Here is a 13,795-nt window from a genome sequence, read left to right on the forward strand (position 1 = left end):
TGCACACACACGCACACACACATACGCATGCACACACGCACACACACAACCAGAGGCGAGAGCAGCTGGAAGCTCCCCAGAGTCCCATACAAAGGCGCTGTTGAAATGCACAGGGGCAGCCATTTTGTTCCACGTTATAAATACTTGTACCTGACCAGTGAGGTGGGTTCAGTGTTAGTTGCCTGTAGGGGTCACTGAGTTCAGCCTGAGTGTGAGTGTGTGGTTGTGTGTGTGCGTGTATGTGTTGGTATGTGTTTGTGCATGCATGCATGTGTGTGTGTGTGTGTGTGTAGGCGAGCTTGAGAAAAGCACTGGCCTTTGGTAGTCTTCGCTACAGTAGCTACATCCATCCGCGTAGTGATGGTGAGGTAAGAGACTAGATGAGGGTTTTTAGTGAGGGTTGTTTTTGGATGGGATGGGGGAGTTTGGATCAGAACAAGCCGTGCACAGAGGAGCAGAGGGCCTGAGGAACCTGTGAAAATGGTGCCCTTATTTAGGATCATGCAGTAAAACAGTGAAGGGGAGAAAAGTGTCAGGAAAACCCCTCAACCCAGCAAGATGTGGGGTGTAGTGTAGGGAATAAGTCATCTTTAGTTTCTCACTCTGACAACAGTCAAGTCAAAAATGAAAATAAGTGTGAAGTGTGACAAGTGTCTTCTTCTTTGAAGTGGCTACATACCAGCTTGCATTTACTCATCGCGTCTCACTCGACCTATTGCGTAGTTTATCAAAGGGGGCTAACCCCATGGCTGGGAGTCATGACATTTTCTCAGGTTCTAATGCACACGGACTGTCCCCATGACACTGAGGAGTTTTACCATTCATGACAACACTAGCCCAGACTTAAAGTGAAATGAACCTTGAACCCAAGGTCTTTTTCACCATGACAGGTGGGACACCCCCTAGAGAGCTTAAAATACGCTGATCGAAGGAGTAGAGTTTGACCAGTTTATTAAAAAGACTGCTTTACAAGACTTACATTCATGACAACGCTAGCCCAGACTTAACTGCCCTTGACTTGAAACCGTTACCCGGAGGTAGAGGGGAGAGCGTGATCACAGTTTCCATGTGTATGTGTGTGTGTGTGTATGTGTGTGTATGTGTATGTGTGTGTGTGTGTGTGTGTGAGTGACGGCTGCAGGCCGTTCTTCCTGCTTGCGCGCTCTCTTCTCTCTCTGTCTCCCTTGCAGGTAATTGCTGTCGTGGGCGTGGCTAAGGCATTTCCATTACGCTACTAACCAGCAGGTGTATAAAGGGTACACGGTGCACCCCTGGAGGGGGGCTGGACTGCGTTTGGGCCTTTGGCGTTTTGGAGAGCTGCCGTCTTATTCTTTGTTTTAGCATCCACGCACTTACATCTCAACATACTTTTGCTACATGCACCCTTGCGAACATACTGACACTCATTACTGATGAACATAACGTATCATTTAAGTTATTTAATAAATACGTTAAAAGTTGGTCATTTTCTGGTTTGTCCTCCTTTGTTTGGTTATGGCCTTTTGAGCCAGGCTATAACATGGGGGCTCGTCAAACCAACGCGTTTAGATGCTGAGTTTTTGTAGAAACCGACGTCGGGTTACAACGCTGTATTTTCGAAAAATTCGGCAACTTGATGTTTTTTCGAGGACAAAGGAGTATCGCGGGGGTTTTGCGGCCAATTTGAAATAAGTTCTGTTTGATTATTTTTGCAGCTCTTGGAATATTTTTGTCTGTGGCAGCCCAGTGCAGTTGAATTTTGCGGCCTGTGGGTAAGTCTGCCTGCGTTAGGTTACAGGTTGAAAACTTTTGTTAATTTGTCTCCCCGGTTAGGTTGGAGATCCGCCGAGGGAGGTTTTGTTGTTTTTGTGATTACTCCTGGGCTGAGGCACCGCCTCTGCATGAGGTTAAGCAGTTTGTTTGATCTTTAGCTGTCGGTATCTTGGTGTATTGAAGAGCTCAGTCCTTAGGGTGACATGAAGACGTTAGGGGGTTAGTTCATTTAGTATGGGTTTTTGTATAGTTTAGACGGGTTGTTATACTAAGTTGTTGACCTGTATCTTGCGCGGGGATGCTGCCTCTAGTCATAATTGCGCAGCCTGTGTTTCTTATATCGGCCTCTGGTTTGTAATTTGAATTAGTTAATGTTTTGTTTTGGATTTGTGATTTATTGCATTATCAGGACCATGTCATCTGTTGATGATTTTGTAGCGACTCCGTTAGCGGAGTTGTTATGTGCGTTTTCGAAGAAACAATTGTGGGAGGTTGTAGCGCGGTATGAAATTAGTGGTTTGGACAAACGGTTGCGGATGAATTACCTGGGTCTTTGAAACAGCAGTTGGTGGAAAAAAGAATTTTGCCTCATACTCTGTTACTATCGGGAAAGCCTAGCTTGTCATATGAAGGCCTTACATTTAAGCAAAGAAAAGAAATAATTGCTATGCAGCAAGAACATGACAGGGAAATGGCGAAACAGGCCAGCAGTCCACAGGTTGAACTAGAAAAACTTAGGATGTCCGAGTTGATTAAGCAAAAAGAAATTGAGATGGAAAGAATTAAACATGAACAACAGATGGAGGCAGAAAGGCTTGCGCAACAGTTTCAATTGGAGGTTGAACGTTTGAAATTGGTCGGGGAGGGGAAATTGACACCTGAAAATGTGGGCTTTAGGAGTGCGCCAGCGCGTTCATTTGATGTAGCTCGAAACCTCAAACTTTTGCCTAGATTTAATGAACGCGACCCCGACATTTTTTTTCTTTATTTGAGACTGTAGCAGATGAATATGGGTGGCCTGTATCTGACCGTCTGGTCATGTTACAAAGTGTCCTCACGGGTAGAGCGCAGGGGGTCTATACAGCATTGCCAGTTGATCGAAAAGATTATGGTAGAGTTAAGGCTGCTGTTTTGAAAGCGTTTGAACTTGTTCCGGAGTTTTATCGCAGGCGTTTCAGAGCTTGGCGGAAAAGGGATAAGCAATGTTACGTGGAGTTTGCCATGGAGCTGACGACCCATTTTGACCGATGGTGTTCATCACTGAATATTAAATCTATTGAGGAATTACGGGAAACCATGATTATGGAACAGCTTAAAAATACCATGCCTGATCGTGTTTCTATGTATTTTAGTGAAAACAAAGCAAAAACTGTTGCTGAGGCGGCAGCATTGGCCGATGAATTCAGTTTAACTCATAGATATTATCATTCGGGTGATACGCGTATGCGAAATGATTTAAGTCGTGGAGATAATTCAAATGCACAGCGTCCGAGAAAATTTGAGTCGCCATCTGCTCCAAGAGGGTTTGTCAGTCCTCGTAGTAGTAAGGGTAGTGCAGATAAAATATCTGTCTGTCATTACTGTTTTGAAGAGGGGCATTGGAAGGGAGAGTGTCCGGTTCTAAGACAAAAGTCTCGGAAAGCTGGGCCTGATACTTCTCATAGCTCAAGTGCTCTGCTAGTCGACACAGTGTCTGATTTTCCTCACAGCAGTGATAATGTTGTGTCCAAAAATGTCAATCTGACTGGCGAAATTTTTGAAATGGGGATAAAACATGATTATTCTCCGTTCATTACTGAGGGGTTTGTTTCCCTGGTGGGTGGTAATGGGAGAAGATCGATTCAAATTCTGAGGGATACTGGGTCTTCGGAATCTTTTATTCTTCAGGATATGTTGCCATTCTCTCAGGCTACCAGTGCGGGGAGGAATGTGTTAGTGCGTGGAATTGGGTTGCAAACTCTATCTGTCCCATTACATAGAATGTTCCTTCAGTCCGATTTAGTGAATGGGGAGGTCATTGTTGGTATTCGTCCATCTTTGCCAGTGCATGGAGTGGATATGATACTAGGCAACAGTCTAGGTGGATCTTTTGTCTGGAGAGGTGTGCCACCGCCACCTGTTGTGTGTTCTTCTCCATCACTTGATGTTGAACTGTCTAAAAAAATTCCCCGATGTGTTTGAGTCATGCGCGGTCACTCGTGCCATGTCTAAGGTGAAGTCTGATTCTTCCTTGGATGTTAAAAATCGCTCTAAAATGTCCGTGCCTGGTTGGTCTGTTCTCCCCTCCTCTGTTTCTCAAGATGAGTGGATAGCAGCCCAACAGTGCGATCCAGAGTTAAAAGGGCTATTTAACGCTGCTTTAACGTCTAACGACATAGCTTGTGCGACAAATGGATACGTTGTGCAGGATAAGGTGTTGCTGCGTAAATGGTCTTTGCAGGGTGAGCTAGGCGTGAGTGAGCCTTTGGTTCAAGTAGTTGTCCCAGCTCAGTTTCGGGAGGTAGTGCTAAAAACGGCCCATGGCGATGTGTCTGGCCATCTCGGTGTTAGAAAAACTTACGATCGAGATTTGCAGCATTTCTACTGGCCCAAACTGAAAAAAGACATAGCTCACTACATCAAGACTTGCCATACGTGCCAGATGACCGGGAAACCGAATCAAGTTTTAAAGCCGACGCCCCTGTACCCGATTCCAGTCGCAGCTCAGCCTTTTTCAGCATCTGATTATAGACTGTGTTGGTCCTTTACCAACTTCAAAAGCAGGGCATGAATATCTTTTGACGGTGATGTGTCAGGTTACAAGATATCTAGCCGCATATCCATTGTGTCGTATTACAACAAAGGCTGTTGTTAAAGCCCTGTCACAGTTCATCTCAATTTTTGGTATTCCTAAAATCATTCAGAGCGATCGTGGGAGTAATTTTACTTCAAAAATGTTTACAGATATTTTTAAGTGTTTGGGAATTAAACAGAATTTGTCTAGCGCGTATCACCCACAGAGCCAGGGAGCTCTGGAGAGATTTCATCAGACCCTCAAATCTCTTCTGCGCGCATATTGTGTTGAATTAAAACGTTATTGGGAGGACGGGCTGCCTTGGCTCATGCTGGCCGCCAGAGAAGTCATGCAGGAGAGCCTGGGTTTTAGCCCTAATCAGCTTGTTTTCGGGCATAATGTACGTGGCCCATTGGCAGTTCTTAAAGATGGTTTGACTCAGGAAGAGCCACCAATGTCTTTAGCAGATTATGTGCACGGTTTTCGCAGGCGGCTGTTTTTTGGCAGGCGAGTGCGCTCGGGAAAAACTTCAAGACGCAGGTTAAAATGAAGTGTCTTTTCGATCGGGGTTCTGAGGTCCGTGAATTTAGGCCTGGGGATCAAGTCCTGGCCTTGTTGCCCTCACCTGGTTCTCCTTTTTGTGCGAAGTTTGTTGGGCCTTACTCTGTTATACGAAAAATGTCTGAACAAAATTACTTAATTTCCACCCCTGCTCGTAGAAAGCCCTCGCAAATATGTCATGTTCATTTATTGAAGCCTTATTTTCAGCGTGATTTGAAGGTTCCCTCGGTGGTAGCGGCGGGTGTTTCCACTGTAAGCTCTGTCGAAATGTCTGCGGGTGTTTCGTCTTCCTCGGTGGCAGCGGGGAGAGAGGAATTTCCCGATACGACAGGCATGCAACCAAGATTGAAAAACTCTGAGACGTTGGAAAATCTGGAACCGTTGTTGGGGCATTTGTCTTCATTGCAACGTATGGAGTTGCCACAAATTATTGATGATTTTCCCATGGTGATACTCCTTCTCGCACACACTTAATAGCACATGATGTGGACGTGGGTGATGCTTTGCCTATTCGGCAACGTTTTTACCGTGTGTCATTAGAAAAAAAGCAAAAATTGTAAGCCGAAGTTCAATATCTATTGGAGAATGATTTATCTAGGCCTTCTTTCTCTAGTTGGGCTTCACCGTGCATTCTTGTAGGTAAACCAGATGGGACATCTCGATTTTGCACGGATTACCGTAAATTAAACAAAATCACGAAGCCTGATGCTTTCCCGCTTCCTCGTATGGAAGACTGCATCGACCAGGTTGGCGCTGCCAAGTTTGTGAGCAAATTTGATCTGCTTCGAGGTTATTGGCAAGTTCCATTAACACCTCGCGCACAAGAATTAACATCTTTTATCACTCCAACAGGTTTATATTCTTACTCTGTAATGAGTTTTGGCCTTCGCAACGCTCCTGCCACTTTTCAAAGGCTTATGAATAAAATAGTGTTCGGTCTTGAAGGTGTTGCAGTGTATCTGGATGACGTCATCACGTACAGTGATACCTGGGCTCAGCATTTGGTGCGGGTGCATGCGCTTTTCCAGCGCTTGGCAGAGGCGCATTTGACTGTAAATCTGGCGAAGTGCGAATTTGCCAGAGCTACAGTCACTTATCTGGGAAAAGAGGTTGGTCACGGGAAAGTTGGTGTTCTCAGCGCAAAAATAATGGCCATTGAACGTTTCTCACCTCCGACGACGAAAGAAGAGCTAATGCGCTTTCTAGGGATGGTTGGCAATTATAGAAGTTTTTGCCCAAATTTCTCAACCGTTGTCGCGCCATTAACTGATTTGCTCAAGGCTTCAGCTAAATTTTGTTGGTCGGAGAAATGTGAACAGGCTTTCCACAATGTTAAAATGTTGTTAACCACTGCTCCAGTACTCGCAGCTCCTCAGCTTGATCAGCCGTTTATAGTTCAAGTCGACGCAAGTGATCTCGGAGCCGGAGCAGTGTTGTTGCAGACACACGGTGATGGGGTGGATTATTCGGTTATTGAGAAGGAAACGCTGGCTTTATAATTTGGTGCCTCCAACATTTTCATGTGTATGTGGGTGGTGGAGCACCAGTCGTCGTTTATTCCGACCACAATCCTTTGACGTTTCTTCATTCCTTACATAGTCCAAGTCAGCTTGATGCGCTGGATTATTTTCTTACAGCCCTACAACCTTCAAATTAAACACATTCGCGGGGCTGATAATGTACTGGCTGATACATTGTCACGTGCTCCGATAGAGTAGAACTAATGTAAATGTAACTGTAACAATTGTTCTTTATTCTCTTTTCCCGCATTCTCCTCTCCTTCTACTTGCTGTTCTTCCAAATCCTTGATTTGCTTCCGTAGGATCCCGATTGCTGGAGTGTTAGAACTGGTGAGCTGGTGCGAGAGATGAATTCCGGTAAAAATGGGAAATGGGTATTTTTGGGAGGTACATTTACATGGGTTGTTGTTGGGTTTAGAATACTTTTTGTTGGTTTATTATTATTACTATTATTATTATTATTATTATTATTATTGCATTCATTTCATGTTAATTGGGTTCAACTGGGGGCCGAATTTTTTAAGGTGGGGGGTTGCAGGCCGCAGGCCGTTCTTCCTGCTTGCGCGCTCTCTTCTCTCTCTGTCTCCCTTGCAGGTAATTGCTGGCGTGGGCGTGGCTAAGGCATTCCCATTACGCTACTAACCAGCAGGTGTATAAAGGGTACACGGTGCACCCCTGGAGGGGGGCTGGGCTGCGTTTGGGCCTTTGGCGTTTTGGAGAGCTGCCGTCTTATTCTTTGTTTTAGCATCCACGCATTCACGCACTTACATCTCAACATACTTTTGCTACATGCACCCTTGCGAACATACTGACACTCATTACTGATGAACATAACGTATCATTTAAGTTATTTAATAAATACGTTAAAAGTTGGTCCTTTTCTGGTTTGTCCTCCTTTGTTTGGTTATGGCCTTTTGAGCCAGGCTATAACAGTGTGTGTGTGTGTGTGTGTGTGTTCATGAATGTGTGTACAGTATGTGTGTGTGTGTGTGTATGAATATTATATGAAAGTTACTGTGCCCTACAAGTAAACGCAGTCAGCGTAAAATGACCAAGTCCAGTCCACCCACGTTTGAAGATGCTTCCTTTTAGAAAGGGTCAGAGGACACTAATGACTGTGGGTCTGCGTGGGTTTGGTAACTCTGTAAAGGCCACTCAGATTGGGCATCTTATCAGTCAAGGATCTGAAGGAGCACAAAGTACTTTCCTGTGGCTACAAACTTGGTCCTGCAGTCCACCAAAAAAAACATGATACTTTCAGAAAGATTTTAAATGTATGGCTAAAGTTCAATAAACAGAAAAAAGTGTCAAGCCATTAGCCTTTCTACTTTGCGTTCTGCTTTCACACCCGCTGCAGCGAATGGAGCTGACCACACCAGTTGTGATAGCGGTGCGCACATTCTGAAAATACCACAAAATGAGACCGGTCTAACCCAGTGTGGCACGCACGCACGCACACACACACACACACACACACACACACACACACACAGGCTTAATAGGGTGAAAACTGCATCCGCGAGTAGATAGCCACTAGCTTCTGCTTTGAGACTCCTCACTCTCCTCTGTAGAGCAGGGATTGCAGCATGTTTCGGCACATGCGTACATAGAGACTTAATACAAAAAGGGCACTTCCTCAAAGGCAGCTTAATGACAACACTGCTACTAGAGATGTACTGGGTGAGATGTGAAATAGTATTGAAATACTAGCTACTAGTACGCACCCAGACACACAGACTTAATAGGAATCCAGACTCTATGACAAAGCAACTACTAGAAATGTATTGCATATTCAGTCCAAAGCATGGTACCTGACTCACGGTAAGAGTGGGTGGGCGAGAGAAAGTGAGATAATATATACTAAATAGCAGACACACACACACACATGCAAACAAATACACACACACACACACATGCAAACAAATACACACACACACACATGCAAACAAATACACACACACACACACACACACACAATTGGGAGCGGAGCAGCTGCTTCTGTCATGGGACGTCTTATTCTGACAGCTCCGATCTGTGTCAGTCCAGTCTGGCATTATGGCTCGTCTCCGAGACGCAAATGTGTTTTGACTTGATGATGTTGGCCGACTCAAGTGGCGGGGGGTGGGGGGGTAGTCATGGCGATGACAGGGGAGGTCGATGGAGGAGGCCGGGAGGACTGTTACGAGGGTCGTTGTGGTAACCGATCCTAAATGGCCCACTGACCCCATGAATAGCGTGTGTTCGTTTGTGTGTGTGTGTGTGTGTGTGTTTGTGTGTGTGTGTGTGTGTGTGTGTGTGTGTGTGTGAGTGTGTGTGGAAATGGTGGGAAAAAAGGAGGAAAAGGAGATTTGTAGTCAAACAAACAAAGAAATAAACAAACAAACAAACAAAAAAAGATAATGGCTGTGACTGTCATCTGCTCCCTGATCTTATCTATGCCATGACTGCGTAGAACGCCCTCCATTCTGTGAGTTAGCAAAACAGGGTGCTATCACGACCCAGGAAACGGCTCAATCTCTCAATCTGATCCCCAGGACCGAGCCCAATCGCTGTTTACAGAGGCTGTCCAGTAACTGACGTGATTGAGTAGCGCCCGGCGGGACTTGCCGTCCTGGAAGTCTGCATTGTAATGCAACACCTCCCGGACACACTGACTCAAAAAGGCATCAGCAGACCCAAATATAACTCATGACACTCCACAAATGTCTCTGCTGTGTGTGTGTGTGTGTGGGGGGGGGGGTTCCCCCATTGCAGTAAGCACGTGGGTGAGAGATGCACGGCCATGCTGGTAAGAGAGAAAGAGAAACCAAATACTGCAGGACGATCTATCTATGTACAGGAAAGAAGGAGAGAGGGAGGGAGACAGAGAGGGAGAGAGAGTTTTCTGTTTATCACATTTTTACATTAAAGTGCCTTGACAGTGTACAGTCTCATAGCTTGGGCTATGGTTGTGCATGCTTCTCATTCCAATACTGCAAGATGAACGGAATTCAATTTAAAACTGAGGTGGAGAATCAGAGAGAGAGAGAGAGAGAGAGAGAGAGAGAGAGAGAGAGAGAGAGAGAGAGAGAGAGAGTGTGTGTGTGTGTGTGTGTGAGAGAGAGAGAGAGAGAGTTTAGACGCCCCTTACAATACGTGGAATTGAATGAAGTGAATTGAGAGTAGAGTGAGAGAGTTTGAGACAGATAAATGGTGAGGTGGTGGTGGGCTGATTCTCTCAGGGGGGCTCTCTCTCTTACACACGCACAGAAGCTTGTTTCAGACCTCCGCGCCCAACTGACTGAAAGCCACACAGGAAGCTGAGGAAAGAGGAAATAAGCAAACACACACACACACACACACACGCACGCACACACACACACACACACACACACACACACACACACACACACACACACACACATACACACACATAACAGAGGCCTCGTGTTCTGAGAAGCCAGTGCTTCTGTGCTGTCACAGCACAGGCAGTTCCTTCCACATGCACAGAAAGAGGATTTGTGTATTTTTATTTTTGTCTTCAGAGAGAGAGAGAGAGAGAAAGAGAGAGAGGTGATCAGATGCCTAAACTGCATTTTGTCCAACTAAGGTATTCCAGTGGTCATCCATAGCAAAGGCACATACTTTTACTGTAGAGTGACCACAGAAATCTACCAATTAGGACTCACACACAGTATCATTAGACAGGATTTATAATCTTTACTGTGTTTTGTGAGTTTATTAACCAATATTTACATTGCATACAAACCAATGCGCTGTAGTGTTTAAATTGTGATGTGCTGCACACACAGTGATACCGAGGCTACTACTACTACTACTACTGAGGCTGTTGACTCACATGCACATGACTCAATGACTCAACAATCCACCTTACCACTATTTCACACATTTACACACACACACACACACACACACACAATGATGTGAAGTTTGTGCACAGCAGCATGGTAAGCAACACAATACCTATCCATCTGCATGCATACATGCATGCCACTGAACTGCAAACAGATTGTCATATCAGAACAAAGTGCTCACCTTAGATTAACTTAATCCTTAGAAATATCTGACAATGGTACACCAAAACACCTATCAAGAAGGCAGGCTAGTTTGTGTGCATGGCTGACACTTGGTTTCACACCTGACACCTTTTGAGGTAACTGGACAACAGAATACAACCCCTAATGACAGATTGGTCAGTGTGTGTATGCCAGAGCATGAAACTTTGCTCTTCAACCTTTTCAATCTGCTCCTATGGCTGCCCTGATGTTGAGGGGTGTGAAAGCTAAGCTCTTCTTCACTTGCCAAGCCAACAGAAGCACATTTGTTCAGAATGTCTCAAAAGTGCCTGCCACACTTGGCCGGCTTTTTTGCATTTACATGGATGGGCAGATAAAGGGGTAAAGTCTTGCTCTCTCTCATTTGCTCAACACCAACCAAGCCATTGGAGTCTGTGGAAAATGTCAAAAATCCAATATATATTTCATGATATGACAAGTAACTGGTCTGTCATGTTCAGACCGTAAGCTTACCTTCCGGAGAACGGGTAGGCTACTTGTACGTGTACTGTATTTTTATTTTCTACGTGTAGGCCTTCTTTTAATTTTTTCATCAGATCACATTTGGATTTTAGTCAGTCGTCTTTTACCTGTTACATCTGATCACAAATCTTTCTTAACTTCATTTCTCTTGGAGGAACCACTCTTCATGTTATTCCGCATGACTTCAGATGACACTCAATTAATTATGAACGAGCTGGAGAGACAGTACTGTATAATCATATGAAATGTATAATCATACACAGGGAGAGACAGACAGACAGACACAGAGAGAGAGAGAGAGAGAGAGAGAGAGAGAGAGAGAGATGAGGTGAGGAGACACTTCAGTGTTGAGTACTACGGTATGTCCAAGTGCAGTTATCGACTCCCCAACTCACTGACTTTGAAAGTCTTTTTTAAAATAACTCCTTGTTTTATAGGCTTCCAGTGAGACATACAAATTACCCTTATAATAATACTGAAGAGGCGTGATAAAAAAAGGTATAGTCACTTCACTTAAGTTAGGTGCAAACAATACAACGTAGGCTATCACCTGAGACAACAACAATACGCGGCAACAGGTGGAGTGGACGATCCAGCTCTGATCTCAGACATGCATAGCGAAGGTAGCCACAATGAATTTGACTGGGAAATCATGTACTTACACAAAGGCGTGGTACACGAAAGCCCAGCCGCGGGGTCTCTCCAGGACGTTGTACAGGTAATTCTGAAGCCGCCGATAGCGCACATTCCTCCTGCCGCTCTGCGCGCTGTACACCAACGGCTTCCCGAGTAGGCTGAGCCGGGCACCTTGCTTTGCCCGGTGGCTCTCCGCGCCGCTAGCACCTGCTCCAGAGCCAGCCGAGGCTGACAGCAAGCCGTCCCCAGATCTCGAATTGTGGTTCATAATCCTTCTACCAGACTCCACATCTTTCAAAGTGTAGCCCTCGGTGGGGTGTCCCTTGGGTGAGGTTTTCATCCAGAGCCCCTGGCCACCTTCATCTCCGCTGTGGTTGCGGGGCATGGCATCACCGGCGCCGGTTGGAGGAAAGCTGAGAGCGCTTGGGTCATGCGTGTGTCACTAACGGCAACGATGTGAAATAAAACGAAATGAGCTATACAAATAAATAAAGATTCCAGGTCCTCTGCCTCGCGCAAGAACACATGGGTTAATAACACATTTTACTCCAGTGAGTCCAAACACGGTCGCGACAGCAAGCTACGCGCGCTTCACTGTATCTCGCTACTATTCTCGCATATATGTTTTATTTCCTCTCTTAGTTTGTTGAATATACTGCCACGCAAAGGGATAAAATGCCATGTAGAAACAATATAAGCGAACAACTTACTGCCTAACTAAGTTCGAGGCTATAAGGCTGTAAACGATGAACGAAGACCGCTGGTTAGTCTTGACAGAACCAAGAGCTCTCGTGCTCAGTCAGGTTGCAAAACGCGCGCTCACAGGAAGTGGGCTGAAGAGTTGAGCGGGCGATTGTAGATTTCCATTCAGATGGTCACTATCAATTTCATTTCTTTTTTTCTTTTTTTTTTCATTCGAAGATGCCCAGGCATTCCCCACCCTGCGAATGCACAGCTTTTATGACATTATTCACCACAACATGAACATAACATTATCCTACAAAGTGGACACACGCGGTTTTGCCATGCGTGCACTGTGAAGTTCCGTATGCTGCGTGTATCTTATGATGAATCTGTTCATGGGTTAGCCTTTTATCAGAAACAGACTCCGTTTACTTATGTATCTGTTTAAGTTGTGTTGATTTGTTTGTGTGGTGGTTACAGCTGTGCCTCGACCAAGTGGAGGCTATTTTCAAATATTTGGCTATTGGTACATACACCCTTCATGCGCGCACACATTCAATAATTTGGCTATTTTGGCAGAATAATCTTTGGCATCATATCTGTCAAATTATTTTACGTTCAGTCATTCAGAGTTCATTTTCCCCTTCGACATTGCCACTGAATTATATGCAAATAACCTTTTAACAGCATACTTATGTTTTTCCTACTGCTCAACCTCCTCGGTTCGGCTAATGTCAGTTGACTAACTTGTGACTGGTGAACACACAAACAATGCCGTTTATTGTGAGCATCTGAGAGTGTACATTAAGCTATGCTATATTACAACAACGTTAATGAATTGCTTTCTCAACCACACTGAGTCATTCATCCTTATTTAACCGTTTTGGACATTGTGGTTTCAATTATTTGCCTCGTTTTTATTTAACAAATTGATAGGCAAATGATGGACTAATTTGTTTATCCGTGACGTGGAAATGAGCCAGACGCCTTAGATTCCGATAAGTGAGTTTTCTCTGTAATGCTTCAGAGAAGAGAGGAAAATATACTGCTGTTTTTACTACCACACTACACTCCCTCGCACGCACTAATAGGCCTATGCTGTACCAGGATGATGCAGATATAACTATGGTCTATCTATAGAAATTCTATTTTTATTGTAGGCCTAAAACTGTGAACTTAGGCCACATTCGTGAATACCCTGCAAAACCAAGCGATATGTATCATTTTAATCCAAAAATGTTTTCCTGGCACGCGTTCACTTTGGCCATTAGCGGGATATCTTAATTAGACGGCTAATTGACATTGCTGGGGCCCAATTAGGCCTACAGCTC

The 13,795-nt window shown here is 44.8% G+C and overlaps 1 protein-coding gene across 1 annotated transcript in view; it reads right to left on the reverse strand.

Annotated features, from left to right (window-relative positions):
- kcnq5b (potassium voltage-gated channel, KQT-like subfamily, member 5b) overlaps positions 1–12,593 on the reverse strand; it is a 147,238-nt gene extending 134,645 nt beyond the window's left edge. The window contains 1 exon segment of the mRNA XM_042102680.1: positions 11,807–12,593. Coding sequence (XP_041958614.1) covers positions 11,807–12,165 — 359 coding nt within the window. The 5' untranslated portion in view covers positions 12,166–12,593.
- Between the last annotated feature and the right edge of the window lie 1,202 nt (positions 12,594–13,795).

This window comes from Alosa sapidissima, chromosome 9 (genome assembly GCF_018492685.1).
Source record: "Alosa sapidissima isolate fAloSap1 chromosome 9, fAloSap1.pri, whole genome shotgun sequence".
Taxonomy (NCBI): domain Eukaryota; kingdom Metazoa; phylum Chordata; class Actinopteri; order Clupeiformes; family Clupeidae; genus Alosa; species Alosa sapidissima.